A 26,280-nucleotide genomic window follows, 5' to 3' on the forward strand; every position below is an offset into this window, starting at 1 on the left:
TCTGGAACAGTCTTCAATTAAGTATTTCACAAGGAATACAATTCAGATTTTAAAAAAATCAAATCTGAATAAGTTTTTTATTGCCTATCCATGGCACTAGCATATTAAAGGTTAACCAACTTCTCATGGATTAGCTCTCCATAAAAAAATCTGGAAAGAGAAAGGGGCAGAAAAAGAGGTGATCCTTGGATGTTGTATATGGATAGAGTGAAGAATATATTTTCTTGGTTCTGCTTGGAGAGTTGTAGGTGAAATAAATAAACTGACTGGAAAGGTATCGAGTACAGAAATATCAATATCCTCATATACTTTTGTAAGTAAAATGCAGAAAAAAAATTTCTTTTACATCAATTTTTATTCCTTTATATCAAAATCTTGTGGCACAACTTTTGCCCCACATTAGTATGCCGCTCTGGACACTGGTTGAAAATTGCTGGTATAGATTATTGTTATAGTTCCATAATTTCACTCTACAATATATATATATATATATATATACACACACACACACACACACACACTTTCACTCACTTGGCATGAACCCAGCTTATTCTAGTCAGTGTTTCTCTTCTATAATATTCTTAACCTATTCAAGTATATTTGCATATTTGATAATTTACCTGAGATACTTACTAGATAAATTCTTCCATGATTTTTACATTTAGTTTTATTTTGCTTTTTATAGATGGGAACTATCCAAGTTCAATTCAATCATCTGGAATCTGACCTGACCAGATCCTCTGCATGCAGTGTAGCTACTGCAAAAGGCATACTTTCGCATCAGAACATTTCTGGTTGAATACTGTATACTCCAGCTGCCTTTTCACATTTCAGCCTTTTGGTGAAAAAGATAAGAGTGCTCCCTTGTATTTTGTGTGTGCACGCACGTGCGTGCATGTGCAGACACACATGCATGCACTAGTTTTTGTAAATTAAGAAACCAAGAAAAATCATAACTCAAAAACTGTATGATTAATTTGTATGCAATTTAGCGAAAAGCAGTATGATATGAGATGTGAAAAAACATTCACAAAAATAGTAAATGAATAGTTTAATTCAGCAACAAATGGGTACAAGAAGACAATAGTCAAAAACAAAAAGCCAAAATCAGATTCTCAAAGTAACTTGATAATAAATGTGGTCCTCCCTTACAACAATACATCACTCATAACCAGTACCATCGACAGGGTGTAGCATAGAGGCAGCCTGCCTCACGGTGCAGCTTAATATGGGTGCTCGTTCAGCCATATTGCAGAGGTGCCATTGCTACGCTAACAATTCCTGTTAGCGTAGCAAGTGCGGAAAGAAGTTTTTCCAAGCTTAAACTGATTAGAAATTATTTGTGAAGCAATGACCCAGGAAAGATTGCTTGGTCTAGCAACTATATCGACAGAGGCAGACATCGCTTATAATTTAAATTTAGAAGAGCTTTTGCTACGCTAACAATTCCTGTTAGCGTAGCAAGTGCGGAAAGAAGTTTTTCCAAGCTTAAACTGATTAGAAATTATTTGTGAAGCAATGACCCAGGAAAGATTGCTTGGTCTAGCAACTATATCGACAGAGGCAGACATCGCTTATAATTTAAATTTAGAAGAGCTTATAAACAGTTTTATTGTGCGATATCCCACTAGAGCAAACATTTAGTTAATATTATTATGTAATCATTTTGCATTAATGTTTCTCTTGTAATAAAAACAAAATAGCAATTGGAGATTTTCTTATATTTTTGTCTTATAATCCATCAGGGATGATATTTAATTGTTTGCCTCAGGGCACCATCTAATCTGGCGACAGCCCTGCTCACAACCATGTTTCATACTGTTTATAATGGTGCAGAGCAGCTCAGTTGGTACTAGCACCCATTGCTACAGCCTTCCAAACATGCTCAATAGGATTAAGGTCAGGAGATCTCCCTTGCCAGTCCTCATGTATAATAGTTTCTTCTTGAAGATACTGACCCACGAGCTTCACTCAATGAGGTTGAGCATTTCATCTTTTGGGATAGACTTCTTTATTGTAACAGCATATGGGTGAACAGAGGGCCAGGACCTCCTCTCTATAAGCTCAGCATTCATGGTTCCACAAGGAACAACAGGTCAGTACATCTACGTGATGAGATTCCTAACCAACCCTCCCTCTCATTACATTACCTCCACATGTGTCTTTTTTCACAGATATTAAAGGGATGATAATGTGTCCCTGGGTCTCTCCAGATCAGAGCACACCTGGTATCACTTTGTAAACAAATCAGGACTCATCCGTTAACAATGCCAACTAACCTCATTGGTATTGGGTCCAGTTGACATCCATTTCAAACCGTCTCTCTTGTGGCATGGAAGACAGGGGCAACCAGACTGTCAACCTAGCATACAGACCACATCAGTGAAGCCTTCTGCGCACAGTAGAAGCAAATATCAATGTTCCTGTAGCTGAAGCACATTCAGATCATAGCTGATCCAGGATGTACTCTTGTTTCCTCAAGCAGATAATCACAGATATCAGTCATCCACTGTGGTTGTAGTCCATGGCTTTCCTTCACTGTATCTTCAAGAAGCTGTTTGTAATGTTAGAATTGGTTCCACAGTCTGTGGACCACAGAACAACTCACATGTAACCATTTGGTTACTTACCTCTGCCTGATTTTGGCCAGCCTCTAGTCTTATGATGGCTCACCACCTGAATTCATTGGAGAAATGATATCTTGCAGCCACATCCAAGAATTATGCTATCATGAAATGTCTTGTTCTAACTCTAGACATGCAATGAAAAACTACTCCAAAACTCTCACTTTCACGCTATGATGCATTTGCATATATCACTGACAGTGCCACTCATTTGTATATGATACCCAAACTCAGCATCACTTTTTACATAATGTATCTGGCTTTCATATGTTTTTCTCCCTTTTCCCCTAAGGTATGATTTCTATTTTTTTCACTTAATTTAATGACACCAGTGTATATACATAACACAACAGTATTACATCATAACACAAGTAGTTAACCCTTGAACAAAGTGGGGATTAGGGGCACTGATCTCCCACGTATAACTTTTGACTCCCCCAAAAATTTTACTAATGTAGCGCAATTGGAAGAACGACGGTACATTGCGCCCTTTGATTGGAATAGGCCTAAGTTTGATTCTCGTCGCGATGAAATCGTCCAGATAAAGAAGATCTTTATCTGGACGATTTCGATCTTTATCTGGACGATTTCAATCGAAGGTGAGTTAGCAGATCTCATACAGAGGTAGCAGGGTTTGTTTTTTCTCCCAGAAACTCTGGTTTTTCATCCCCCGCATACAGACAAATCGGCCCTTCAGAACACACGCAATTTACAGACAAAAAATATTAGTTGTGGTGGTGGGTGGTAGATGGTGTTGATGGAGATGATTCGTAGTAGAGGTTCGGTGTAGTGGTTGAGACAGTTGTAGGTGTCCTCCCGCGACAAGTCTTCAAACTCCTTGGAGGTATCAGGAATAATAATAATAATTGCCTACTGTTGACTGGAAGCTTTACCGATAACAAACAGTTCATTAACACATATTTTGTATGGTATTATTATTATTATTATTATATAGAATAAAGTAAGCTAGAGATAAAAAACGTTATTAAAGAAAATCATAAGGAAGTGAAAATATATTTACAGTACTGTACTTATCAATACTGTAAGTTCACGTTGTCTGTTTACAAGATGAATCATATGCCTGTGAGTACTTACATCAACATCATCTTATATGACAAAAAACACTGTACATGTTATATATATATATATATATATATATATATATATATATATATATATAGCTAACAGTAGACATCAAAAATGAAAAGATAATGTGAAAATAAATTATTCATATTTATTTACAGGTATAACGATATTCATTATAGGATTCATTCTAGGCTTTATGGTAGCCAAGTGAAATTTATTCATATTTATTTACAGGTATAATGATATTCATTGTAGGATTCATTCTAGACTTTATGGTAGCCTAGTGAAATCTATTCATATTTATTTACAGGTAAAACAATATTCATTGTAGAATTTATTCTAGCTAATTTTAATTTAACTCCCGTAATTAATAACAGTTAATTTTATGCAGTTATGACTTAATACTGCATCTTTATGTTTGTTTATATTTCTCTTGACTGCGAATGGCACATATATAGTCTAAGTATTTGTGTGCATAAGTTCTGATAAATTTTAATTTTTGTAATAGATTTCTGTATACCTTATGATAGTAAATGATAAAATAAACTAGTATGTACATATATTTTATGCATCATAACATTCCTAATTTTTATTTTTTTCAATATTTCTAGGCTATGTGGTTCATCTGCAAGTTTTTTCAAATTGGCACAAATCTCCAAAAAATTTTCCAATATTTATTCAAAAAAATCATGTATAAATGGGACTGTGCAGTTCAAACCCACATTCTTCAAGGATCAACTGTATTATGATATAACCGGATAAAGAAAAGTAAAAAAAGAAACTAGAGGGAACTAAAACATACATACCTAAGGCCATAGTTAGAATAGAATATGTTACACATACAAGGATAATGAAATGATTAAAGTAATAAATTTTAATTACCAAATATTTCAACCTGAAATGAACAGGTCTTCATCAGCAGGAAGGCTAGTTAAGAAAAGATAGAAGGTTAATGATTATTTTAAAATACTCCAAATGATGTTTTGATGAACCAAATGAACCGTGTAATGATATAAAAGGAACAATGCAATATGGGTGATATACAGAAACTGACAAAAAGAGGTTACTGATGTCTGATGAGAATGAGACTTTCCCATTTTTTTTGTAATAAGAGTCATAATAATAGTCATTTTGATTCTGATTAGATTGATGAATCAGAACTTCAGTGCTCTGACTAATCAATTAATTCTTAATTAAAGGTTTGAACTTTAAAGTAGTTTCAGAGTAAGTAAGTTTAGACAAGAAGATTCTGTGGTCAATGTCAACTCCATGCTTCACTAGGCCAGATTTCTCAAATTTCATATTAGTCATTATTATTGCACCCTCAATAGAGTCGGCAAACTCATTGTGGGAGGATCATACAACTGACAACATATTTATCATACTGAATTTTAAAATCCTTAACACTCCGTAAATTAAGAACACATTCTGGCAATGCATTCATTTCACTGACATTTCTCCATGTAAAAAATCTACTCCTCACGACCCTCTTCACCACATTATTATAAAACTTCCTGCTATACTTATTCTTTCTCTTGCTTGTCATATAGCAGAAAAATTCCATCAATTTATTATAATTTGTTATGGCTGGTCAGGTCAACTTTGGCCTGACCAGCCAATCTCCTCTCATACTGCACCCTTTTCTTTCACCATGCTTGTCACCTTCCTAGAATGCACTTTATACTCTTCATGGATCGAATCACTATCAGCTGTCTTGTGCCTCCTCCATAGCATTTTCTTTTCCAACACAGCTTGCTTGATTTCACTGTTCATCTATTTCACTCCTACTCTATTTACTTGCTTAACCCTTGGAATGCAGTTATACACTGCTTGTGTGAGATACTGCCTTGTTAATTTCCATGCACTATCACCATCTTATCTGCTCAGTTCCGCTACCGAACATACTGAAGTTAACTAACTCATAGCTTCCTATAATCATCATCATGCATATCAAGGATTTAGGCCTAGCGTGGCCTGTTCCAGCCTTAGAAGTCATCGTTAAATCTTTTAAGAGGACGTCCTGGTTTCTTTTTCCTAATGGCTTGTAGTTTAAGGCTTGTTTTGGTAATCTTTCTATTTTCATTCTTTGAACGTGTTCCATCCATTTATGTTTATATTTTTTAATTTTTCCTATTAATGATTCTTGGTTTAATTCTTCATAATTTCTTCGTTTCTTTTGTGATCAAATATAGTATACCTTGCAGTTTTTCTCATGAACTTCATTTCCGCTGTTATTCATCTTTGTCTTTTTGTTCAGATTTCACTTCAATAAGACTGGTAGGGCAAATGTATTGTATACTTTTAGTCTGGTTTGTTTTTGAACTAGGTTTGGTTTAAATATAGAGTTAATTACACCTGTTATTTTTAAATATTTTGCAATTTTTATGTTTATATCTTTTTCATATGTGATCATACATCCTAGGTAGTTAAATGAATTCACCTGTTCTAAGATCTTGTTATCTATTACTATTTTAGTTCTTACTGGATCTTGTCCTTTAAAGGCCATAGTTTTTGATTTTTCTGTTGATATTATCAACAGAAAAATCAAAAATTTTGGCTATACCATAATCTTTGGCTATCTCATTTAGATCTAAAATAGCTTTCTGTAAGTTATCTCCAGAATTTGTAATTATTATTTGGTTTTCGGCAAAAAGAAGAGCGTCTAAATTCACAGTGGGAGAAACTTTAATACCTTGATGGAAATTTTTATTCCATTTTATTATTATTTCATTTAGATAAATATTAAAAAGGATTGCTAAGAGAGGGCATCCCTGTCAGACTCCTTGGTTTATCTCTCTTGTATGTAATAGCTTATGATTTAATCTTATTTATATTTGATTATTTTCATATATACTTATGATAGCTTTTAGGATATTATTTGGTATTTGTCTTTCTTTTAATATGTTAAATAAAACGCTTCTTTTAACTTTGTCAAATGCTTTTTCAAAGTCAATAAATGCAATATGTGTTTCAAAATTGTATTCTCTTCTTTTCTCTATTATTAATTTTAGGCAAAAGGCCAGGTCTATACATGATGGTTTTTTTCCTAAATCCATTCTGTACTTCTAAAATAAAGTTTTTAGAATATTTCATTAGTTTGCTATTTAAAATTCTGCTATATATTTTGTAACAGGAATTTAGTATACTTATACCTCTATAGGTTTTAGGGTCATCTCTACTACTTTTTTTAAAGATAGGAGTCACAATTGTTTTTTTTTTTTCAATTGTATTGGGGGGGGGGTTACCAGTTGAATCAATTTTATTTAAAAATAATAGGAGTCTTTCTTTGAATCTTATTTGTGCATATTTATACAGTTCTGAACCTAGCTTATCTTCTCCAGGTTTTTCCGTTTCTTGTTTCTTTCAGGCTGATTTCTAATTCTTCCTATAATCACCTGCTTTATTATTATTATTATTAAGACCTCCAGGGAGTCAGACTCATCGAGGGAGACCACATATTACACACACCAGCTATCATACTTATTCTTGAATTCATCCACACTGCTTGCACTCACAACATCCAATGGCAATCCATTCCAATCATGCATCACCCTCTGAGAGAAAAATCTAGCCCTCACACCCTTCTTGGCAGCCTTCATTCTCAGCTTCCAAGGATGCCCTCTCATCCTTTCCCCACCCTCCATAAATTGAAAAATTCCATCAAATGAAATCCTGTATGACCTTTTCAGAAGTTTGTAAGTCTCAATCATATCACCCCTCTTTCTCCTGTTTGCTAGTGTCTGCAGTCTAGAAATTCTGTCTTCATAATCAGTATTCCACAATCCTGATATCATTTTTAACACTCTCCTTTGTACTCTCTCCAATATATCAGAGTCAAAACAGAAACCAGGAGACCAGACCTGTGCACAATAGTCCAAGTGAGGTCTTATCAAGGCCTTGTAAAGAGGCAAAATAACATCCTTATCTTTACATGTGAAAGTTTGTTTCAGCATTGTAATTATCTTTTGAGTTATTTGCAATCTTTGACACATGGCCACTAAACTTCAACTTCCTATCTATTAACACTCCAAGATCCCTAGCCTCATCAGTTTCTTCTGCTACCCTAATCCCACCAATATAATACAACATTGGATATCTAATCATGCCAAAGTGAATGACTTTACATTTACTGACATTGAACTGACAACCATTTTCCCATGCCCACAGTTCCAGACTATTCAAATCATTCTGCAAAGACTACATATCAGCAGCATTCTTGATTACCCTACCTATCTTTGCATCATCAGCAAATAACTGTATATGTTACTTGTCAAATCCTTCCCAATATCATTAATGTACAGATTAAATAACAGTGGACCAAGCACTGATCCTTGTGGTACATCACTTATTTTTATTTTATTTATTTATTTTTATTAATCGTACTAGTTATGGACAGTACTACCCTTACATCACGTCCAGACTTGATATAGGCATAAGTCTTTACAAGTGTTTTACCCTATGCCTGTTCTAGTTATCATTGTAGCCATTCTCCGGTGGCAACACCATGCCACCAGTGTGCCCTGTATGGCCCTCAAGGAAAGAACTTTTATATCCTTCTGCATAATCCAGAGCTGTTTTAAGTCTTTATAACTATCTGCACTCCATACATATGCCATGTAAAGAGATGGTGGCACTGGTAAACTTAAGAGTTGCCCCATGCTCCTCCCGTATCTTACTAACTAGATCTTGGTTATTCTTATAATAGTTTACCTTATTATTATGGCTATAAGGTGTCCTGTTCCCACCACCTGGGCATCAACTACCCAAACATCGCCATCTCATTTAATCACTAAGTCTGGCTTACCGAACCCACGGAGGTCCTATAATGTGGTTCCACTGCGGTCTCCCAACGTTTGTTCTTAAAGCAGTTGTCCAGAATGGAGATCAGTGTGTAATGGTCTCCATTCTGAACCATTCTCCATTCTGCAACCATGGGGTCTGCGTGCATCCACACGCAGACCCCCATGGGTGCAGAAGCAATACTGGGCTATGAGACAATGTCTCACTGTAGTGGCAGCCAGCCCTACAGTTTTGGTCATCACTACCCCCATTGAGCTGTGCAGGCTCGAGTGGGTAGGGCATTGATCGTCATCCTTATAAGGTCAATACACTCAAACCCAGGGTGGAGTTTGGTGCCATCCCTTGCCCAATCATGCTGAGGAGACATCAGATATAACTCTTTTAAAGGAGTACCATCTACAGAAGAGTGCAGCAGAGATGCCCATCTCTTGTGTTCTGCAGGTGCTGACTCAATTAAGGTACCTTGATAATGGGACCAGCCTTTAGCCTGCCTAAAGTCTTCTCATATTAATGGGCTATAGAAAGCCTTTCTGCAGATAGGGGAGGAAGATAGTTCTAACTTTGTGATTCTGGACAGTCGCAGGCGTGGGATCACCCATCTAAGTGATGGAACCCTGAGCCTGCCATCCTTCACCCTCGCATGGAAATATGCAGTAGGGGTGTCAGGCAGCAGTAGGAGCCATGATCTTGCAGCTGAATGGATAGCCCTGTCCATTCAGGACCGTACCGAGATATAGTCCTACCAAGCACCAACTTGTGGTAAAAGCGAGGTAGGAGATAGTGGGAAAGGAGAAACAGTCTTTGCTGAGGCTTGAGAGGAGCTTTCCTCAAAGAAGCGATCCCAGCTTCTAGGATAGAAGACCTTCCCTTTGGGGTGAACATGATACCAAGGTATCTCCACTCTTCCAGGATGGTCAAAGCATGCAACGGCATCCCCTGCAGGGAAAACTCCATAGTCTCGACCTTAAGCTTCTTGTCATGACCAGAGGGGACAAGAGCTAAAGAGCAGGACTTCTCTACATTAATAAAAAGGCCTTGAATAGAGAAAAAAGTCAACTGCCCGGTCAAGGAGTTCCTGAAAGCCTACCTTAGTAGAGGCTACAAGAATAAGATCGTCTGCAAAGGCCATAGCATTAAAGGAAGAAGCACCTAGAGATTAGCCAATATGGCTAGGAAGAGAGTGAAGAAACTCGTCTATGATGCAGTTAAAGAAAAGGGGAGATAGAGGATCACCCTGGCGAAAATCCTGCACTTCAGGAATGGAAGTCGCACGGGATCACTACAGGTGATAGTGATGCACTCCAGAATCCAAATCCCAGACAAGCCCAGTACTGTCTTATTGTTCCTCATTGGCACAATTGGTTAGCACATGGTACTTATAAAAGATTAAGTGAGTAATGCTGGGGTTCTGAGTTTGAACCTCACCTTAAACCTTGCAGACTCAGATCCCCCATTCCAAGTCTATATTCCTGTAATTAAAGTCTCCCACGAGGATCATCTTTTCACATGACCAACCAGTTTCCCTAAACATTTCATAATCGGTATTCTATACATTCCCTAGCCTTCATCCTATCAGATATACTAGCTTGTTAGTTTCAACTTCACACCACACAAATTCAGAATCTGTGCATGCATGCACTATCAACTTCCATACTGTGGTTCGTTGGTCTAGAGGTATGATTCTCACTTGAGGTGTGAGAGGTCCCAGGTTCAAATCCCAGACGAGCCCAGTACTGTCTTATTGTTCCCCAGTGGCACAATTGGTTAGCATATGGTACTTATAAGAGATTAACTGTGAGTAATGCTGAGGTTCTGAGTTTGAACCTCACCTGGGAAATTACAGCATCCTTTTATTTTGCTGGCCTGGCAGGCTGAGTGGTTAGTGTATTCACTCTGTAGCCAAAAGGCTGTGGTTCGAATCCCCATGGGCATGGATGCATGGGATTGTCTGTGAAAATACTAGTAGTGGTGGTGGTGGGCAGTAGATGCCTTGGTGCAGATGATGGTAGTAGCAGTGTAATTGGTGGATGAAGTGGTGGAGACAAAATTGTAGAGTAGGTGCCCTCCCTCAATGAGTCTTTGGACTCCTTGGAGGTGTCATGTAATAATAATAATACTTCTGCAATCATTAACAGAACACTCCCTTTCCTCTTTTCAGTTTCAATCCTTCTGGAAAATTATATATCCTTCCATTTTTATTCCCAACATCACATTCTCCTCAGACAACCAAGTTTCACTTATTCCAATTATTTTGTGGCATACTGACTCAATCAATGCAACAAACTCAGCTCTTGTTTCCTATACTCCTTACATTTGTGTACAAATATAACAATCCCTGTGTCTTTGGAGGCTATTCTGCCAGCACCAACATTCTCTCTTCTAGCTGCTATACCACATCTCTCTTCATTCTGACCACTCCTGTTTCCCTGATCATGACCTGATACTCATTCCTAGCTGTCTCATCCTCACCTTTATGCATTCCTTTACATTGTGCTGCAACCACATCTTCCTCCTGTTGTAGAATCTGTTTAGTCATGTTACCCTGCTTCAGAAGTAGACTCCGATCCTTTACTACATTAACTTCTTGACTCTGTTCCTCCTCAGAAAATTAATAGCCTTTCTAAATGCACAACACCAAACCCATTCAAATACAATCCAGCAACTTTAAACCATTTCCAACTTTAATCCGAATTCACTCCACAGATTTACAAATTGAAACCCCTTTGCCTCACAACTCAGCAGTAGTACTATTTATTATCTCTGCTCTCCTTCTCAATTTACTATTGTCATATCTGGGCAACACACTAATGACTTTTCTAACAGCACTAGTATTTTTTTACCTGCTTCAACAACTAGAAGTCCCTATCAACATTCTTTTTTTCACCAACGAAGTCATTTGTGCTCACGACTACCACTAATTTATACATCCCATCTTTCCTTTTCTGCAATGCATCAGTTATTTGTTTCATTGTTCCACCAGGAAAGCATGTTTTGTGCACTTTATTTGTCATCACACCTCTAATGAATGAGTCCACATACAAATGATATACGACGACTATCTTTTGACCCTTTCTTCATAATACTAACTTCCTCCTTCTCATTTTCATCAGACAATCTCTTCTTTAGATGTTAAATCTCCTCTTCCAGATGTTTCATTTCACTTCTCATTTTTACTAACTTTTGCCTAAGCTCTTCTACTATGGTCCCGACACTTGCTCCCAATTCTAATTGCTCTAACCTATCAAGACACTTTTCACATATGTTAATACTTTCCTTCTTTTTGCTTAACCAAACAGTCCCCAAATCTTTAACATTTCTCAGTGCATACATATAGCAATTTTCACAATGCATCCACTGCAAAAAATTTAAGGCTTCACTATTATAATACTGAAGCAAGGAAGATTGATCTGCATTATTCAATACTAATCAATATTCTCTTGCAGTTTTCTCTTAGATAAATGGATGTGCAAGGAATGTAAGCTTTGTCAAAAATGAGTTAAGATATTAGAACTCATTTTTTACTGCAACCAGGATAATAGTCTCTGATGGAATCTGAAACTCTGGGACCATGTTGAGTGCATTTTTGAACAAAGTGTACACAGTCCTGCTGCTGAAATCCTCAATCCATTACTATGAGCTCATAAGCAGATATGTTCAGTTACCCTCCCATCAAGCACCATCAATTTGTAAGATTGTGCAGTCAAACATATAAAACTGCTGTGAGAGAAAGTTGTTCAGTGAGTGAGTTTACTTTTAAAGGCTAACAGTATCACACTTAAAACAGAGCTTGGCAAATACCATTCTTGGTGCTATGACCAGGAAAATGTGCTTCCTAGATAAAATAAAAAGATTCTATAGATTCAATAAAAACAGGAAGATGCCCTTGATTGGTTGGTTGGTTGGTTGGTTGATTTATGGTATGCTGGTGCTAAGACAGCAACAGTCATAGTTATACTGAAGCATATGAAAGATTACAGCAGTACACAAGGTAATAATGAATAGTAATAAACAGATGAATTAGTAAATAGTATGTTATGTACAAAAAGCAAATTTTAAAAAAACAAACAGAATTTATAATTCTCCATCTACAGATACAGAATTATATGGGTACCCTGGGGACAGCACAAGATGAAGTGTAGTCACTTACATGGGTAGAAATAGCAAGCTGAAAAGGCGACTAGTTGTCACCTTTTAGCAATCTGCTTATGCATTACAACAAGGTGACAAATTCAGTGAATTAAGGGAGATGCACATGAGGTGATATACTTAGATTTTTCAAAGAGATGGATTGCTACATGACAAGCTGGTAACATGGGAATGGATAAGATTCTATAAGAGATGAGTGAGATAGATAGGTGATTGGTTGTCATATAGGTGTAAGTGGATGCGTATGGGGGTGTCGTATCTTAAAAGAGAAATGTTACTAGTGGTGTGCTACAGTGGTGTTTTTTAAAACTGATACTGTTTAAATTATATGTTTACAATAAGGCTTAACTGGAAATATTCAGCTGCTTGCAGATATTCAAAGTTGGAAGAATTATGAGGAGAAGAGAAGAGTGTGGCCTTACAGAAGGATACAAATAGTGTGAGTAGAGCTAAGGGTTTAATGTTGCTAAATGTAAAGTTTTGAAATTTGGTAGACTAGAATGAGATGAAAAGGATACAACTGGAAAATTGTGAATTAGGTGGAAGAGCTAAGAGATCTGGGAGTGGTGGTGATGAACAAAGACTAAGTCTGGGATCACAGTCCTAAAATTATAACATTACAACAGATTTATGGCAATAATGAGGAGGCCAAGATCAGGCTACATATAAATTACTGTGTGCAGATCTAATTGCCTGGTTTTCAAAATGATGATGGTATTTTATAGAAACACAGAAAAGATTCACTAAGTCAGGGTTGAGTCTCTGGAATATGAAGACAGATTGAGGGAATGTAATTTGCCGAGTCCTGTAAATAAAAGGATTCGATTAGATATGGTTGAGATGTTAAGTTGGTGAGTGGTTGATGTGGAGAGAATTCTTTATAAAGTGGGGAGAGGGAGAGAGAGAGAGAGAGAGAGACTGAATAAAGATGAAAACAATATAAGAATGGTGAACAAGAGGAGTGAGTGAGTGAGACCAGTGTATTGTGGCCTCACTCTTCGCCAGTTTGCCTGTTTTTCTGGGACGAAAAATCTGTTTCTTTCTAGGAGGAAAAATCCTGTCAACTCCATATGACTAGTTAACTGATCTGCAACTGAAAGCCCTGATAAAGGTTCTTTGCATTCTAGACAGGATTCGAATCTAGGTATTTCAAACTATGGGCTTTGCCAAAATCGAGGTATGAAGGTCTTGAACTGAAGCAACCTTTCAATTTCTCATGTTCAAAGAGTTTATTAATAATATATGTAAATACATTAACTCATTTATTTATAATTAGTTCTAGGACATCGATTATAATATTATACTATTAATCCTATTTTTCCCCCTTTAAGTCAACAATACTAATAATTTCCTCATTGGATAACTGAAACACTGGATAACACTTGACACACTAATGCATTCCAGGTTTTGTTAACTGAAAGTTCATTGCTTTGAAAGTTGGATAACTGAGACATTACTCTTTATCTACTGCATATAGGTATATGGACTTATTTATCCAAGGGAGATGACCCACACACACATCTTACCTAGTTTGTGTGATCAAAATCACAACAATAGTAAAAGATAGTATTCATTCAAAAAAAAAAAAAAAAAGGCAGCAGTGACATTGTTCCTCTCTGGGAATGAATGTGCTTCCTGCCCTTTTTTATTTTTTATTGCCAATTATTATTTCAACCTATTTCGATCTTTACTTTTATCATTCATAAAAGAAAAACTCCATTATGAGGTGCTTTCCTTTAGCGTACTTTATTTCCCCTTTAAGCATTTAATGAAATTTTTATGGTCATATCCAAATGCTGAATTCTAAGAATTCTTCCTGTGGTACTGCATAGTTTTTCCTTATTTTTAAATTCATCAGGTGTTTGTATTAGTATTGTATTTATAATTTATAATTTATATATATATAAAAATTGTATTAGTAATTCTTGGCAGCAGTGCTTGTAGTCATTTTTAATTATACATTTTTGTGTTATTCTGATATGCTTATAGTTTTGTATCTGTTATTTTTATTCATTATTATTTCGTGACACCCCAAGGAGTCCTGAGACTCATCAAGGGAGGACACCTACGCGACAACTCTCCGTCTCCACAACTTCCATCCATCTACACCAATGCCATTTGCCACCCACCATTACCACTAGTGTTTGTCACTTGTAAATTTTATGTGTCCTAAAGGCTGATTTGTCTTTTGTATGCGGGATGAAAATCACCTGTTCTCAGGAGGGGAAAACCCTGCTCTACTGAAAAAACCCATATAAAAATTCCTCCCATCAAGACAAGAATTGAACTTAGGTCTTTTCTAATTGAAGGATGCAATGTAATGTTTGTTAATTTATTCTTCTGTTGTAACTTCCCGTAGTAAATTAACGTGCAAATAATGGTTCAAAAAAGCTTATCTTTTTTGATATCTCTATTACCAAATATTGTTACGTTGCAGTCTGTAAATTCTTGTATTTTTATTAGATTTGTCAGCCTTCTTTCTATTGGTGACATCTGTCATTTTTATTCACTTGCCACTATATGTTTTTGTTATTGTCTGTTAATGTTCATATTAAGATTTCTATCGATGATATGGCTGGGATTTCTTAACTTGGAGGTTCCCTTTTTCTTTGACTGTTATATTTGTGCTGTAGATTCTCTTGACATTTTACCTGTCTCAGCATGAAACAAATATCTTGAAGTATTGCTTAATGCATTGTTATTTCTTCATTTTATAAGTGAGTGAAGTGTTGTGAGTGACGCTTTACTGCATGTGTAATTTATGTTAGTATTTTATTATTTATTATCAGCTGTGTGATGTTTTTAATAGCTATTTTCTTATTAGTACTTTGTCTTATCTCTACAGTACAGTGAATGTGAATAAAGTTACTTACTTCCAGTGATATCTATTACATGACATACGAGGTCCAACACACACACACACACACACACACACACACACACACACACACACACACACACACACACACACACACACAAAATGAGACTAACCCTATAGATTAGGAATGGAGAGACAACGAGATGGTTATAGAGCATATTCTAACCTGTCACCATGAGACAAGGCTCAGCTCCATTGCTTTACTTGGTATGAGTGGATTTGTGTTCAATATAGACATGTTCTTATCCTCAGTCTCAAAATGTTGAAGTGCAAGAGTAAACAGCAAGTTAACATCAAGTTTCTTGTGAAACTGAAAAAATCTGTGATGAAAATTTTTCAATTATTGACTGAGGCATACGGACAGGAACTGTATGGCCCATGCACACGTTTTTGAATGGTACAAACAATTTTTTTCGGAAGGCAGAGAAAGCATGAAAGATGATTGCCCAGGCTGCCCAAGCACAGCAGTTATACCAATAACAACATTAAAAAAGTGTGAAATGTGATTCGAAAAGACAGAAGGCTGGGTGTTCGAGTTGTAGCTGAGAAAGTTCATTTGGACAGGGAAAGTGTTTGATGCACTTAAACTGAAGAATTGAACATGAAAAAAGGTTTGTGCAAATTTAGTTCCAAAAATGTTGTCAGATGAACAAAAAGAACGTCGCAAGGAACTGTTTGGACCTTTTGCAAGGCATTAAGGATGAACCAGATTTCTTGAATTCAGTAATTGTGATGAAACTTGGATATTTATATTTGATCTGGAAACCAAGCAACAATCAATGAGTGGAAGTCGGCAACATCTCCAAAATCAAAAAAGGATGCATGAGTTGTTCGAAGTTCAAGGCTATGTTGATTGTTTCTTTCAATATCCAGGGTATTGTAATGGCAGAGTGGGTTCCTAGTGGCCAGATGGCAATTCACCAGTATTACTTTGAAGTTTTGATGAAATTGTGCAAACTCATGAGAAAGAAATGACCACAATTGTGGAGAAACGGTTGGATTTTGCACCAAGACATCGCACCAGCCCACAAAGCTTTGTCTGTGAAGCAGTATTTATCTAATCACAACACCACTGTGCTTGAGCACCCACCCTATTCGCTAGACCTGGCTCCCTGCAACTTCTACCTCTTCTCAAAAATCAAGTCGGTGCTCAAAGGAACCCATTTTTTTGTTGGTAGAAGATGTGAAAGCAAAAACAACAGAGATCCTCAACAGTCTTTCAGAAAATGATCTGCTTTGTGCAGTGGCAGCATCATATGTAGCTGTGTGTATGTCAACTCATAAGGAAACTATTTTGAAGGAGATCGTAGCTGATTTTCTCAGTTTGTTAAATAAAAGGAGATACAGGCACAATCTCGTTTTTTCTGTGTCAGACCTTGTATATCGTGTGGTTTTGATTTTCTGGTTGGAGAGCAGTGGCTGCAATATAACCTATATACCTGCAATATACCTCGAGTACATGGTAAATAGCAGTACAGTAAAGAGGGGTATGAAGCGCCTGTGGCAAGTGTCTAACTTGCACCCCCTCCTAACCCAAAAATGACAAAAATTTTGAAAAATTTAAATGTAAGAAGTTAAATTTTACTAAATGCAATATGATAAATACTTATTATTAATACTACCCATCAAAATGAGTTGCAGTGTGTTGCAGAAGTTGCGTGTCTAAAGCGGCGCATTGCTGAAATTTAAAAATACAATATAAAATAGTGGACTTTTATATCTACTCTATAATATAAAATGATAAGCTTTTTTGTAACGTTTTTGTGTCACTTTTTTGTCAAGTTATTTTGAAACTCAGAGGCTACCCTGAGTGTCGAGTCTTCAAAATTCGAGTCATCAGAATTCAAGGAGAACTGGTCTACCAGTCTGCAACTCAGGGGAGTTGGGCACAGCAGGCACCAGGGGCAGAACCCCCCCCTCCCACCTTTTGAGTCTTCAAAATTCAAGGAGAACCAGCCTACCAGTCCGGAACTCGGGGGTGTTGGGCAGCGTAGACGTCAGAGCCTCCCCTAGTCTATTTTTAACATTTTGAGCCCCAAACCTAGGTTGCGCTTGTGGCAGGCACCTCTTTCGCCACACCCTCATTACGGCACTGGTAAATAACAAAGATAAGCAAGAGAGAGAGAGAGAGTGCGCGCGCGTGTGTGTGTGTGTGTGTACCCATTATGTCATAAATCATCACATTTTCAGCATACTGCTTTCCAACTAATCTGTTGAAATTGAAGCTGTTTTTATCAGAGTACAGGATTAATTTGTACATAATTAAATGTATGTATGCTTTTTTTTTAATGTAAATATAATCCCCACCTATGAAAGGTTATAAATCTATAGCCCAATTTTTTTTTTGGTTCAGAAACCCTGATCTAGAGAGCAACACAAACTTTTTTCAAGCCATTTCAGAGCTCCAATAAACAGAGAAGTGGCTTCATATTGGGCAATGAAATTCATCTACCATCTAAAGACAATCACATCCATCCATGCCCACAAAAGGGTTTGAACCCACAACCCTCAGCCAACCAGGCTGGCAAATTAAAGTATGTAAGTAAATAATAGAGGATGTGGGTATTACTAATGACTTCAGACACATAGTGTCCCTATCAAGTGGAACTTGAAACAATAATGGTAATGGCTTTGAGATTATTTCATCTGAGAATGACCAGAGTATGAATTTCAGATATTTAGTGAGGGTGCACTACAGGTCATGAAATGTAGAGGGAAATGCTTCTGAAGTGTTTAGACAGATGAGACTGGTAAGTGACCGAAAAGGTAATAATAATGGATGGCTTTAACTATGGAAGCAAGACTTAACATATGAGTAAGGATCGAGCTACCTTATGCAGCATGTAGCTAAAATGACATATACGACATGAGTATTAAATTTAATATTATCTCATGATATTATTAAATCTCATGATGATAAAGGAAGATGATAAATGTTATCAATGCCACCAATGTGGGCAAAGTGATCCTATGGTTTTGACATGGGGAGAGCTGGACAAGCACAAGCTTCACAGAACAATGGTGGCCCATCATGATTTGATCAACTGAAGGAGAGAGAGAAATCAAGATGGCCTTGGACTTGGTCTGAAATCAGTTACTTATGGAAATGTCAAATTGTATTCTTAAGGTTAGTAGGATAAATAAAATAGGGGTGAAATGAATAAATCATGGAATTGTGTGAAGGAATTGCTGAGAAAGAGGATGTTATGGAAGAGAAAAAGAATAGGGTGTGCCCTCCACTCTCATCTCAGCAGCACTATACTACAGTCCAGAGGATGATTAGAGACAGAATATAAACCTGGATTAATTAGAATGGAAATCTTTCAAGAGAGCAACTATGGTTTATTAAAGGGAAGTGTCGCCTCAGAAATTTCATTATATTTTATAACAGTGTGTGTAATATATTAAACAGAGGAGATGATTATACAATTTCTTTTTCTAGATTTTGCTAAAGCATTTGACATAGTATCACATGATTAACTACTGTTGAAACCAATCAGGATGGGAATGGAGAGTCAGTTGGCAGATTGGTTGCAGGGATGGTTGACAGATAGGAGTTGTGAGTTGTGCAGGCCAAAAAAGTAGGATAACCAGTGGGGTACTACGTGATTCTATTCTAAGACCTCTATTTAATATATATATATATATATATATATATATATATACATACATACACACACACCAGGTGATCCAAAAGTAACAGAAAAAGTAAAAATTCAATAATACGAAAAGTATAGACAGTAGAACAATGCGGTTTTCACAGAAATGCACAGAAAGACATGGGATTCTTTTTTAATAACGAAAAATTTTATTACCAGAATAGTTGCATTTACCACCAACAGGTGGCGCTTCACTTGTGTCAGTAGTTTGTGCAGTGGCACAGCACAGTTTGCAATGCAGCTAGGATTACAAATGTTCAATGTGACAGCCATCATTCATGAGAATGGACATCAGACGTGACACAACACCCTGCACAGCATCGAAGAGGGTTTCAGCTGTAATTCCTGTCACATGATGGCGAATAGCTTCTTTCAACATGGCCAATGACGTCGGCCGACCTCTGTACACCTGTGACTTCAAATAGCCCCATAACCAAAAGTCACAAGGTGCAAGGTCTAGAGATCTTGGTGGTCATTTGTGTGGGAAAGAGCGACTGAGGACACAGTCATCGCCAAATGTCGATCGCAGCAGGTGCTGGACAGGACCTGTGATATGCAGAGGTGCTCCATCCTGCATGAATGTTACACTATGGAGCGCTTGCCTCTCTTGCACATTCGGAGTTCTGATAATACAGCTTAACTAAAAGTGCTTTATCTCGTAACAATAACATGACTCACCTTGGCAGAACGTTTAACTTCAGTAATAAATGTTAAATGCTGAAAGTTTAACTTCAGTATTATTGAATTTTTATTTTTTCTGTGACTTTTGAATCACTCGGTATATAATCTTTGGTTTAATCTTTTTACACAGGAATAAGCAATGAAAATTTTCCCATGAAGCATCTTCCTGACTAGTCTACTTGCATATAGAAGCTGCTAACGTCATCAATTGTCTTGGTATTCTATAATGCTGATTTCCTTTTGGACAAGCATTTTGCTATGCATTATGGGAAGGGTCACACTATCCAGACTAGTTTTCAGATTTGTCCTTTATCAAGGTCTCATTAGTGAGAGGTAGAATTAAGAAGATACTAAAGTAAAATCATTCTTTAATAAAGGATTCCATCAATCACACATTTCACACATTCAAAACAAACTTCACTTTTTTATCCTTTCCTTTAGTGTTACGTGGTGATCAGCATTCGTTTAAGACAAATTATGGACTCAACTACCATGTTAGAAATAATATTCCGACATTTCGGCCTTCATATTAAGGTCATCATCTGGAGTATACACACATACATATATACAGAGAGAGAGAGACAAGCTATATTACATTTCACACAGTACGTTAAAAAGACAATGATTACTGAATGAATTACATGAATAATCTAATTACTACATAATGCCACTTTCAAATCATTGTCTCTCTCTAGCATGTTGTGTGAAATGTAATCTAGCTTGTCTCTGTGTGTGTACTCCAAGTGATGACCTTAATATAAAGGTCAAAATGTCAGGAAATTATTATTTCAGAGGCCTGCTAACATTCTATTCATGATCATCCTCACACTTGAGCAACACACTGATTACCTTTCCTACAATACCATTATCTTTTACTCTCCTCAACACCTCCTAACATCCCTCTTGCATTCTAATTTGTTCCTACTCCAACTACCAACTCTCACGATCACTTATTCCTCAATGTCTGAAACCTCATTTACTCATTCTCTCCCCCCCCCCCCCCGAAAACACTTTCTGCACTCTCTCAACCACTACATGAATAATCTAATTACAACATAATGCCACTCTCAAAATCATTTATTACCTATTGCCCTCACCATCCTTCATTCCATTCATTCTGGAATCAAATGAATAAGTTTTTTTACATTCATATCTGTTTAGGTTAGGAGTAATCCATAAAATATAGGCAGATTCCAAGAATAACCTGTCACTTTTGATTTGGAATCTTTTTTAGCATACCAGTTTTTCTTCATCTAACTACATGCAGGGTATAAGCAAATTTGCTAATCCACTTCATCCATATTGGTTCATAACTATATAATTTTGGTGGGTCTCTCCATTGTGTTTGTGTGTTATCTAGTACAATCCATGAAGGATATACAACAGAAAACAATGAAGATTATTTGTAGTAAAGAATACAGTGATTGCCATTCCTACTACACCATTATCTTTTACTCTCAAAGTCTGACATCCTTTCTTGCATTCTCATTTGTTCCTACTCAAATGGTGTAAATTTTTTTATATAGTATTATCATAATTATCCTGTACACCCTCTGAGGTTACACATCAGGAATTTGATAAGAAGAATACAGTGATGTTTATTAGAATAAATCTAACCACAAAGAGATGTTCTAATTTTATACATGAGAGAACTTGACTATACTGTATATTTGTTGCTATAAGTCAGAATTTTTTTATGATCCTTCTGCTTTCATGCGGCTTTGATAGTAATATGGTAATAATAATTATTACATAAAAATATTACAATCAAAATTACCAACCTTATCTCCAAGAAAACGAGATGGAAGCTTCCAGTAATAAGTCTGTGATGGATGGTTTGCAAAATTTCTGAATACCAAATTTTTATTTCTGGGATCTGGTTGAAGGTTTTGATCGATTGTATAGCTTCTCATTATATTAGTTAGAGTAACTCCTGATGGACTGTTGGAAAAGTGTAAAACTTCCTGAAATTATATTAATATTAGATTACTAATCCATAATAATTACATATATGTGCAATTTCAGCTCACATGCTTTTCAGTATATACTGAATTATGAAAAAAGTATAAATGTTAACTGAGAATTGAGATAGAAATGTTCCATCAACAAGGAGTATAAGATACAATGATATCAGGCATGAAATGCATCTAAATTCTAAAGTTTATATTTGATTTCTATCAACAATTTTCCTCGAAATTAATCTGTATTGAGATTTAAAAAAACCTAAAAACGGATAACATACTAGAACACTCATAACATTAAATGAACTGATGAAGCCTACTTGCCAGTTCATTTAGTACATAACTCAAATTAGTGTGTGTGTACTTGCATGTATGCAAAATGTTTACACAAAATGAATACTTTCAATGGAACATGTGTAATACATATTTATAGTTATACAGCTTACACATGTAACAAAATACAGAATTTCATTCCAAAACTCAACATTGGAGTTTCTGAATAAAATTCCATTTTTTTTTTTTAACATATGTACCAGCAGCTCTTTTTATAGGTACATATATGGCTTACATATGTAAGCCATATAAGTATCTATAAACAAGTTGCACAGGATGCATATGAGTAATAATTATGAAATATATGAATACATGAAAATGCAATAAAGTAAATGATATGTTGCTCAGACATTTGAAATCCGATATCCTAATTTCAAGAAGGCTGTTTGTTTTTGGGTTTAATGGCACAAGACAGGCTACAGTAATGCTGCACTAAAACACATAATAAATAGGCAGATTATATAAGTCTAAAGAATTACACACACACACACGAAAGTTAAAATAACATAAATGAAACACTTCTTAAAATTATACTATTTAATAAGTAATACAGCATAAAATATCACTGTAGAAACACAAATGTAAAAGATTCATATAAAACAAATCTAGAAAGTATTTTAAAAAAGATTAAAATTCATAAAGCATATATAAAACCAAGGTTTTTAAAAATTTATTTATAATAACTCAGACTAATAAGTCTAGTTTATTGTAACTAAATTAGACATTTATTTTACCACCTTATATAAATAAATCATTTATATAAGGTGGTAAAGATTAACACTCTGAAAACTTAAAAATGACAATAACTATGATAAAATCTGCTTAAATACGAGGGTGGTCTGAAAAGTTCTCAGCCTAACAATGAAAAAACAAATTTAAAATTTCAAAATTATTTTTATTTTACAACATAATCTCCCTTAAGACTAATACATTTATTCCAGTGATGCTCCAGTGCCATTATCTATTCCATGTAGTGGTTCTCAGTAAGATTTGCAAAATACTCCTCCTCTGCAGGTTCAATCACCTCTTGATTCGAAGAAAAACGCTGACCAGTGAGAAAGAGTTTTAATTTTGGGAAGAGATAGAAGTCAGAGGGAGCCAAATCTGGAGAATAGGATGGATGTTCGAACAATTCATAGTGCAGATCCCTTAATTTTCCCATTGCCAAAATACCTTTGTGAGCAGGTGCATTGTCCTGATGAAAGATGATTTTTTTTTCTTCTGCAAACCAGGTCTTTTCTCACAAATTTTTTCATCTAGTCTGGTTACAAGATCGGAATAATATTCCCGATTACTGTTTTAGCCTTTTCAAGATAATTAATAAACAAAATGCCTTTAGCATCCCAAAAGAAAGATGCCATGACTTTTCCTTCTGATGGAACCGACTTTGTCTTCTTTGGTGCTGAACAACCAGCTTCTGTCCACTGTTTTGACTACTGTTTGGATTCTGGTGTGTAATGGAGAATCACAAGTCTCATCCATCGTAACAAATCGAGCACAAAATCAGTTTCATTCTTGTTCAAATGCTCCAAGCACTGTTCAGAGATTTTTATGCGGGTGCATTTTTGACCTGCTGTGAGCAAGCGTGCCACCCATCTTGCGCAAAACTTTTTCATTTGCAATTCTTCATGCAAAATATATCCTACACATTCTTTTGAAATGCCTATAGTCTCAGCAATTTCATGCACTTTGACTCGATGGACATCCAATACCTTATCGTGCACTTAATCAATGATTTATGGTGTTGTTACACTTTTTGGACATCCTTCACTTGGATCATCTTCTAGGCTGGTACAACCATGTTTAAACTCGGCAGCCCATTTCTTAATTCTCGAAAATGAAGGAGAAGAGTGCCCATAAACTTTTATGAACTTCGAATGAATTACTTTTGCGGTTAAACCTTCTTTTACAAAGAATTTTATAACTGCACAATACTCAATTTTATCAATTTCAAGGGGTACAGACAACACTTTTGCTTCACATAGCTGTGTAAAACAAACTACTGTACTTGATAGAATGACTTGTGATTTCACAAGGATGTTTATGACAGATGTACAACTAATGGAAAAAAAAAATCTTGCCAATAGTGTTGTTGCCATTTATGGTCGAGGCCGAGAACTTTTCAGGTCACCCTCGTATGCAAGGCTCAGACAAATTATAAAAGTGGCTAAAATATAATGGCTGCACTCATTGGCAAAATGAGGGCAGTTGATTAAAATATGACAGATAGTCCAGAGTCACAAAACACACACATAGGTTATGTCATTATGCTTCAGTGGCTAGAAGTGCATAAGATGACAATGGCCTATGCTAAGCTGAGCAAAAACTTCCTCTGTGCAAACCTTATGCAGGCTAGACTGCTAGAATTAAATTTCAAGGTTAATTTGGTAGAGCGTATTATTAGCTTCTCTGCAGATGACACTGCGATAAAAGTTTGTCTGATAATCTGCCGATAATCTGTGCATGTTTGAAAAGGAGCTGACCTTACTGTAGTACCTGCAGCCTCGTTTTCCTTAACCCCAACATGGCTTGGAATCCAACAGAAGTACACAAAGTGTAGCTTCCATAACTGAAAGAGAAGGTGCTGCATTTGAAAGACAGCACTGGATGTTGCTGTAGCTTTAGACTTCTTATTGCCTGAAGAGAGCTTTGCAGGTCTGAATATATTATGCCTTGGTAGTGATAGAATCTGGTGTATTTTAGTGCAAGCTGTCGCATACAGCTCTTCTGTAAAATAATAAATTTAGTTTCTTCCTTTATCCAAGTGTGAGCAAACAAAGTTTACACCTGAAAATATCTTCGGGACTGAGGTAAGGTGGTACAACACCAGGCAACTCAAAGCAAAGGTGGACCAAGCTATCATCACTCCTATCTCAGTATCTCCCATAATGCAAAACATCTCCTTGCGGATATGTATAATGTTATGCATTAAGGGAAGGGCCACTACCCAGACCGGTTTCGACCTTTATCTAGATCTCATCAGTGGGAGCCAGATGTGGAGATACCCAAGCTTGGATAAAGGAAATATCACATTTGGATAAAGGATTAAACTAAATTTATTATAGTCTAACCAACTGTAAAATAAACTTTCAACATCTTTTTCCAAATCCAGAGTAATTTAATAATAAGGTCGCACACCTTTTGGCAACTCCTATAGGTAAAGATGACCTCTCCATTGCTTCTGCTTGGGTATCTTCACTTCTGGGCCTGGCTCCCACTGATGAGACCTCAATAAAGGTCGAAACCAGTCTGGGTAGTGTACCCTTCCCTTAATGCATAACGTTATATATCCGCAAGGAGATGTGTTTTGCATTATGGGAGATATTGAGATAGGAGTGATGACAGCTTAGTCCACCTTTGCTTTGAGTTGCACCACCTTACCTCAGTCCTGAAGATATTTTCAGGTGCAAACTTTGTTTGCTTGCACTTGGATAAAGGATTAAACTAAATTTATTATAGTCTAACCAACTGTAAAATAAACTTCCAACATCTTTCTCTAAATCCAGAGTGTTTTCTCTAAATAATAAGGTGGCACCTTTTGGCAACTCCTATAGGTAAAGATGACCTCTCCATTGCTTCTGCTTGGGTATCTCCACTTCTGGGCCTGGCTCCCACTGATATGACCTCAATAAAGGTCGAAACTGGCCTGGGTAGTGGCCCTTCCCTTAATGCATAATGTTATACATATCCGCAAGGAGATGTGTTTTGCATTATGGGAGATACTGAGATAGGAGTGTTGATAGTTTGGTCCACCTTTGCTTTGAGTTGCCTGGTGTTGTACCACCTTACCTCAGCCCTGAAGATATTTTCAGCTGCAAACCTTGTTTGCTCTCACTTGAATAAAGGATTAAACTAAATTTATTATAGTCTAACCAAGTGTAAAATAAACTTTCAACGCTCTTCTGTAAAGTTGTCATACTCTAGTGGGATTTGTAAAGATATAATGTTCTCTGGATATAGTAGAGGTGGAAATTTTCAATAGTTGCTGGAAGAAAAGCCACATGCTGGCATGTATGATCACCATGGGAAGTGGGTTTGGTAATGAGGCTATGTTGTCTGCTGCCATTTCTAGAGCCTGGAGAGCTTTTTTATCTAAAAAAAAAAAGGGTTTT

The 26,280-nt window shown here is 36.3% G+C and overlaps 1 protein-coding gene across 6 annotated transcripts in view; it reads right to left on the minus strand.

Annotated features, from left to right (window-relative positions):
• Window positions 1–26,280, minus strand: part of LOC150109418 (basement membrane-specific heparan sulfate proteoglycan core protein-like) — a 1,783,738-nt gene that overhangs the window by 806,938 nt on the left and 950,520 nt on the right. For all 6 annotated transcript variants that reach the window (XM_090413063.1, XM_090413041.1, XM_090413033.1 and 3 more), the window contains one exon: window positions 21,656–21,838. In XM_090413063.1, coding sequence (XP_090269189.1) covers window positions 21,656–21,838 — 183 coding nt within the window. The remainder of the gene's footprint in view (window positions 1–21,655; window positions 21,839–26,280) is intronic.

Source organism: Typopeltis vanoorti, chromosome 2 (assembly GCF_054136105.1).
Source record: "Typopeltis vanoorti isolate ZY-2024b chromosome 2, IOZ_Tvanoo_1.0, whole genome shotgun sequence".
Lineage (NCBI taxonomy): Eukaryota > Metazoa > Arthropoda > Arachnida > Uropygi > Thelyphonidae > Typopeltis > Typopeltis vanoorti.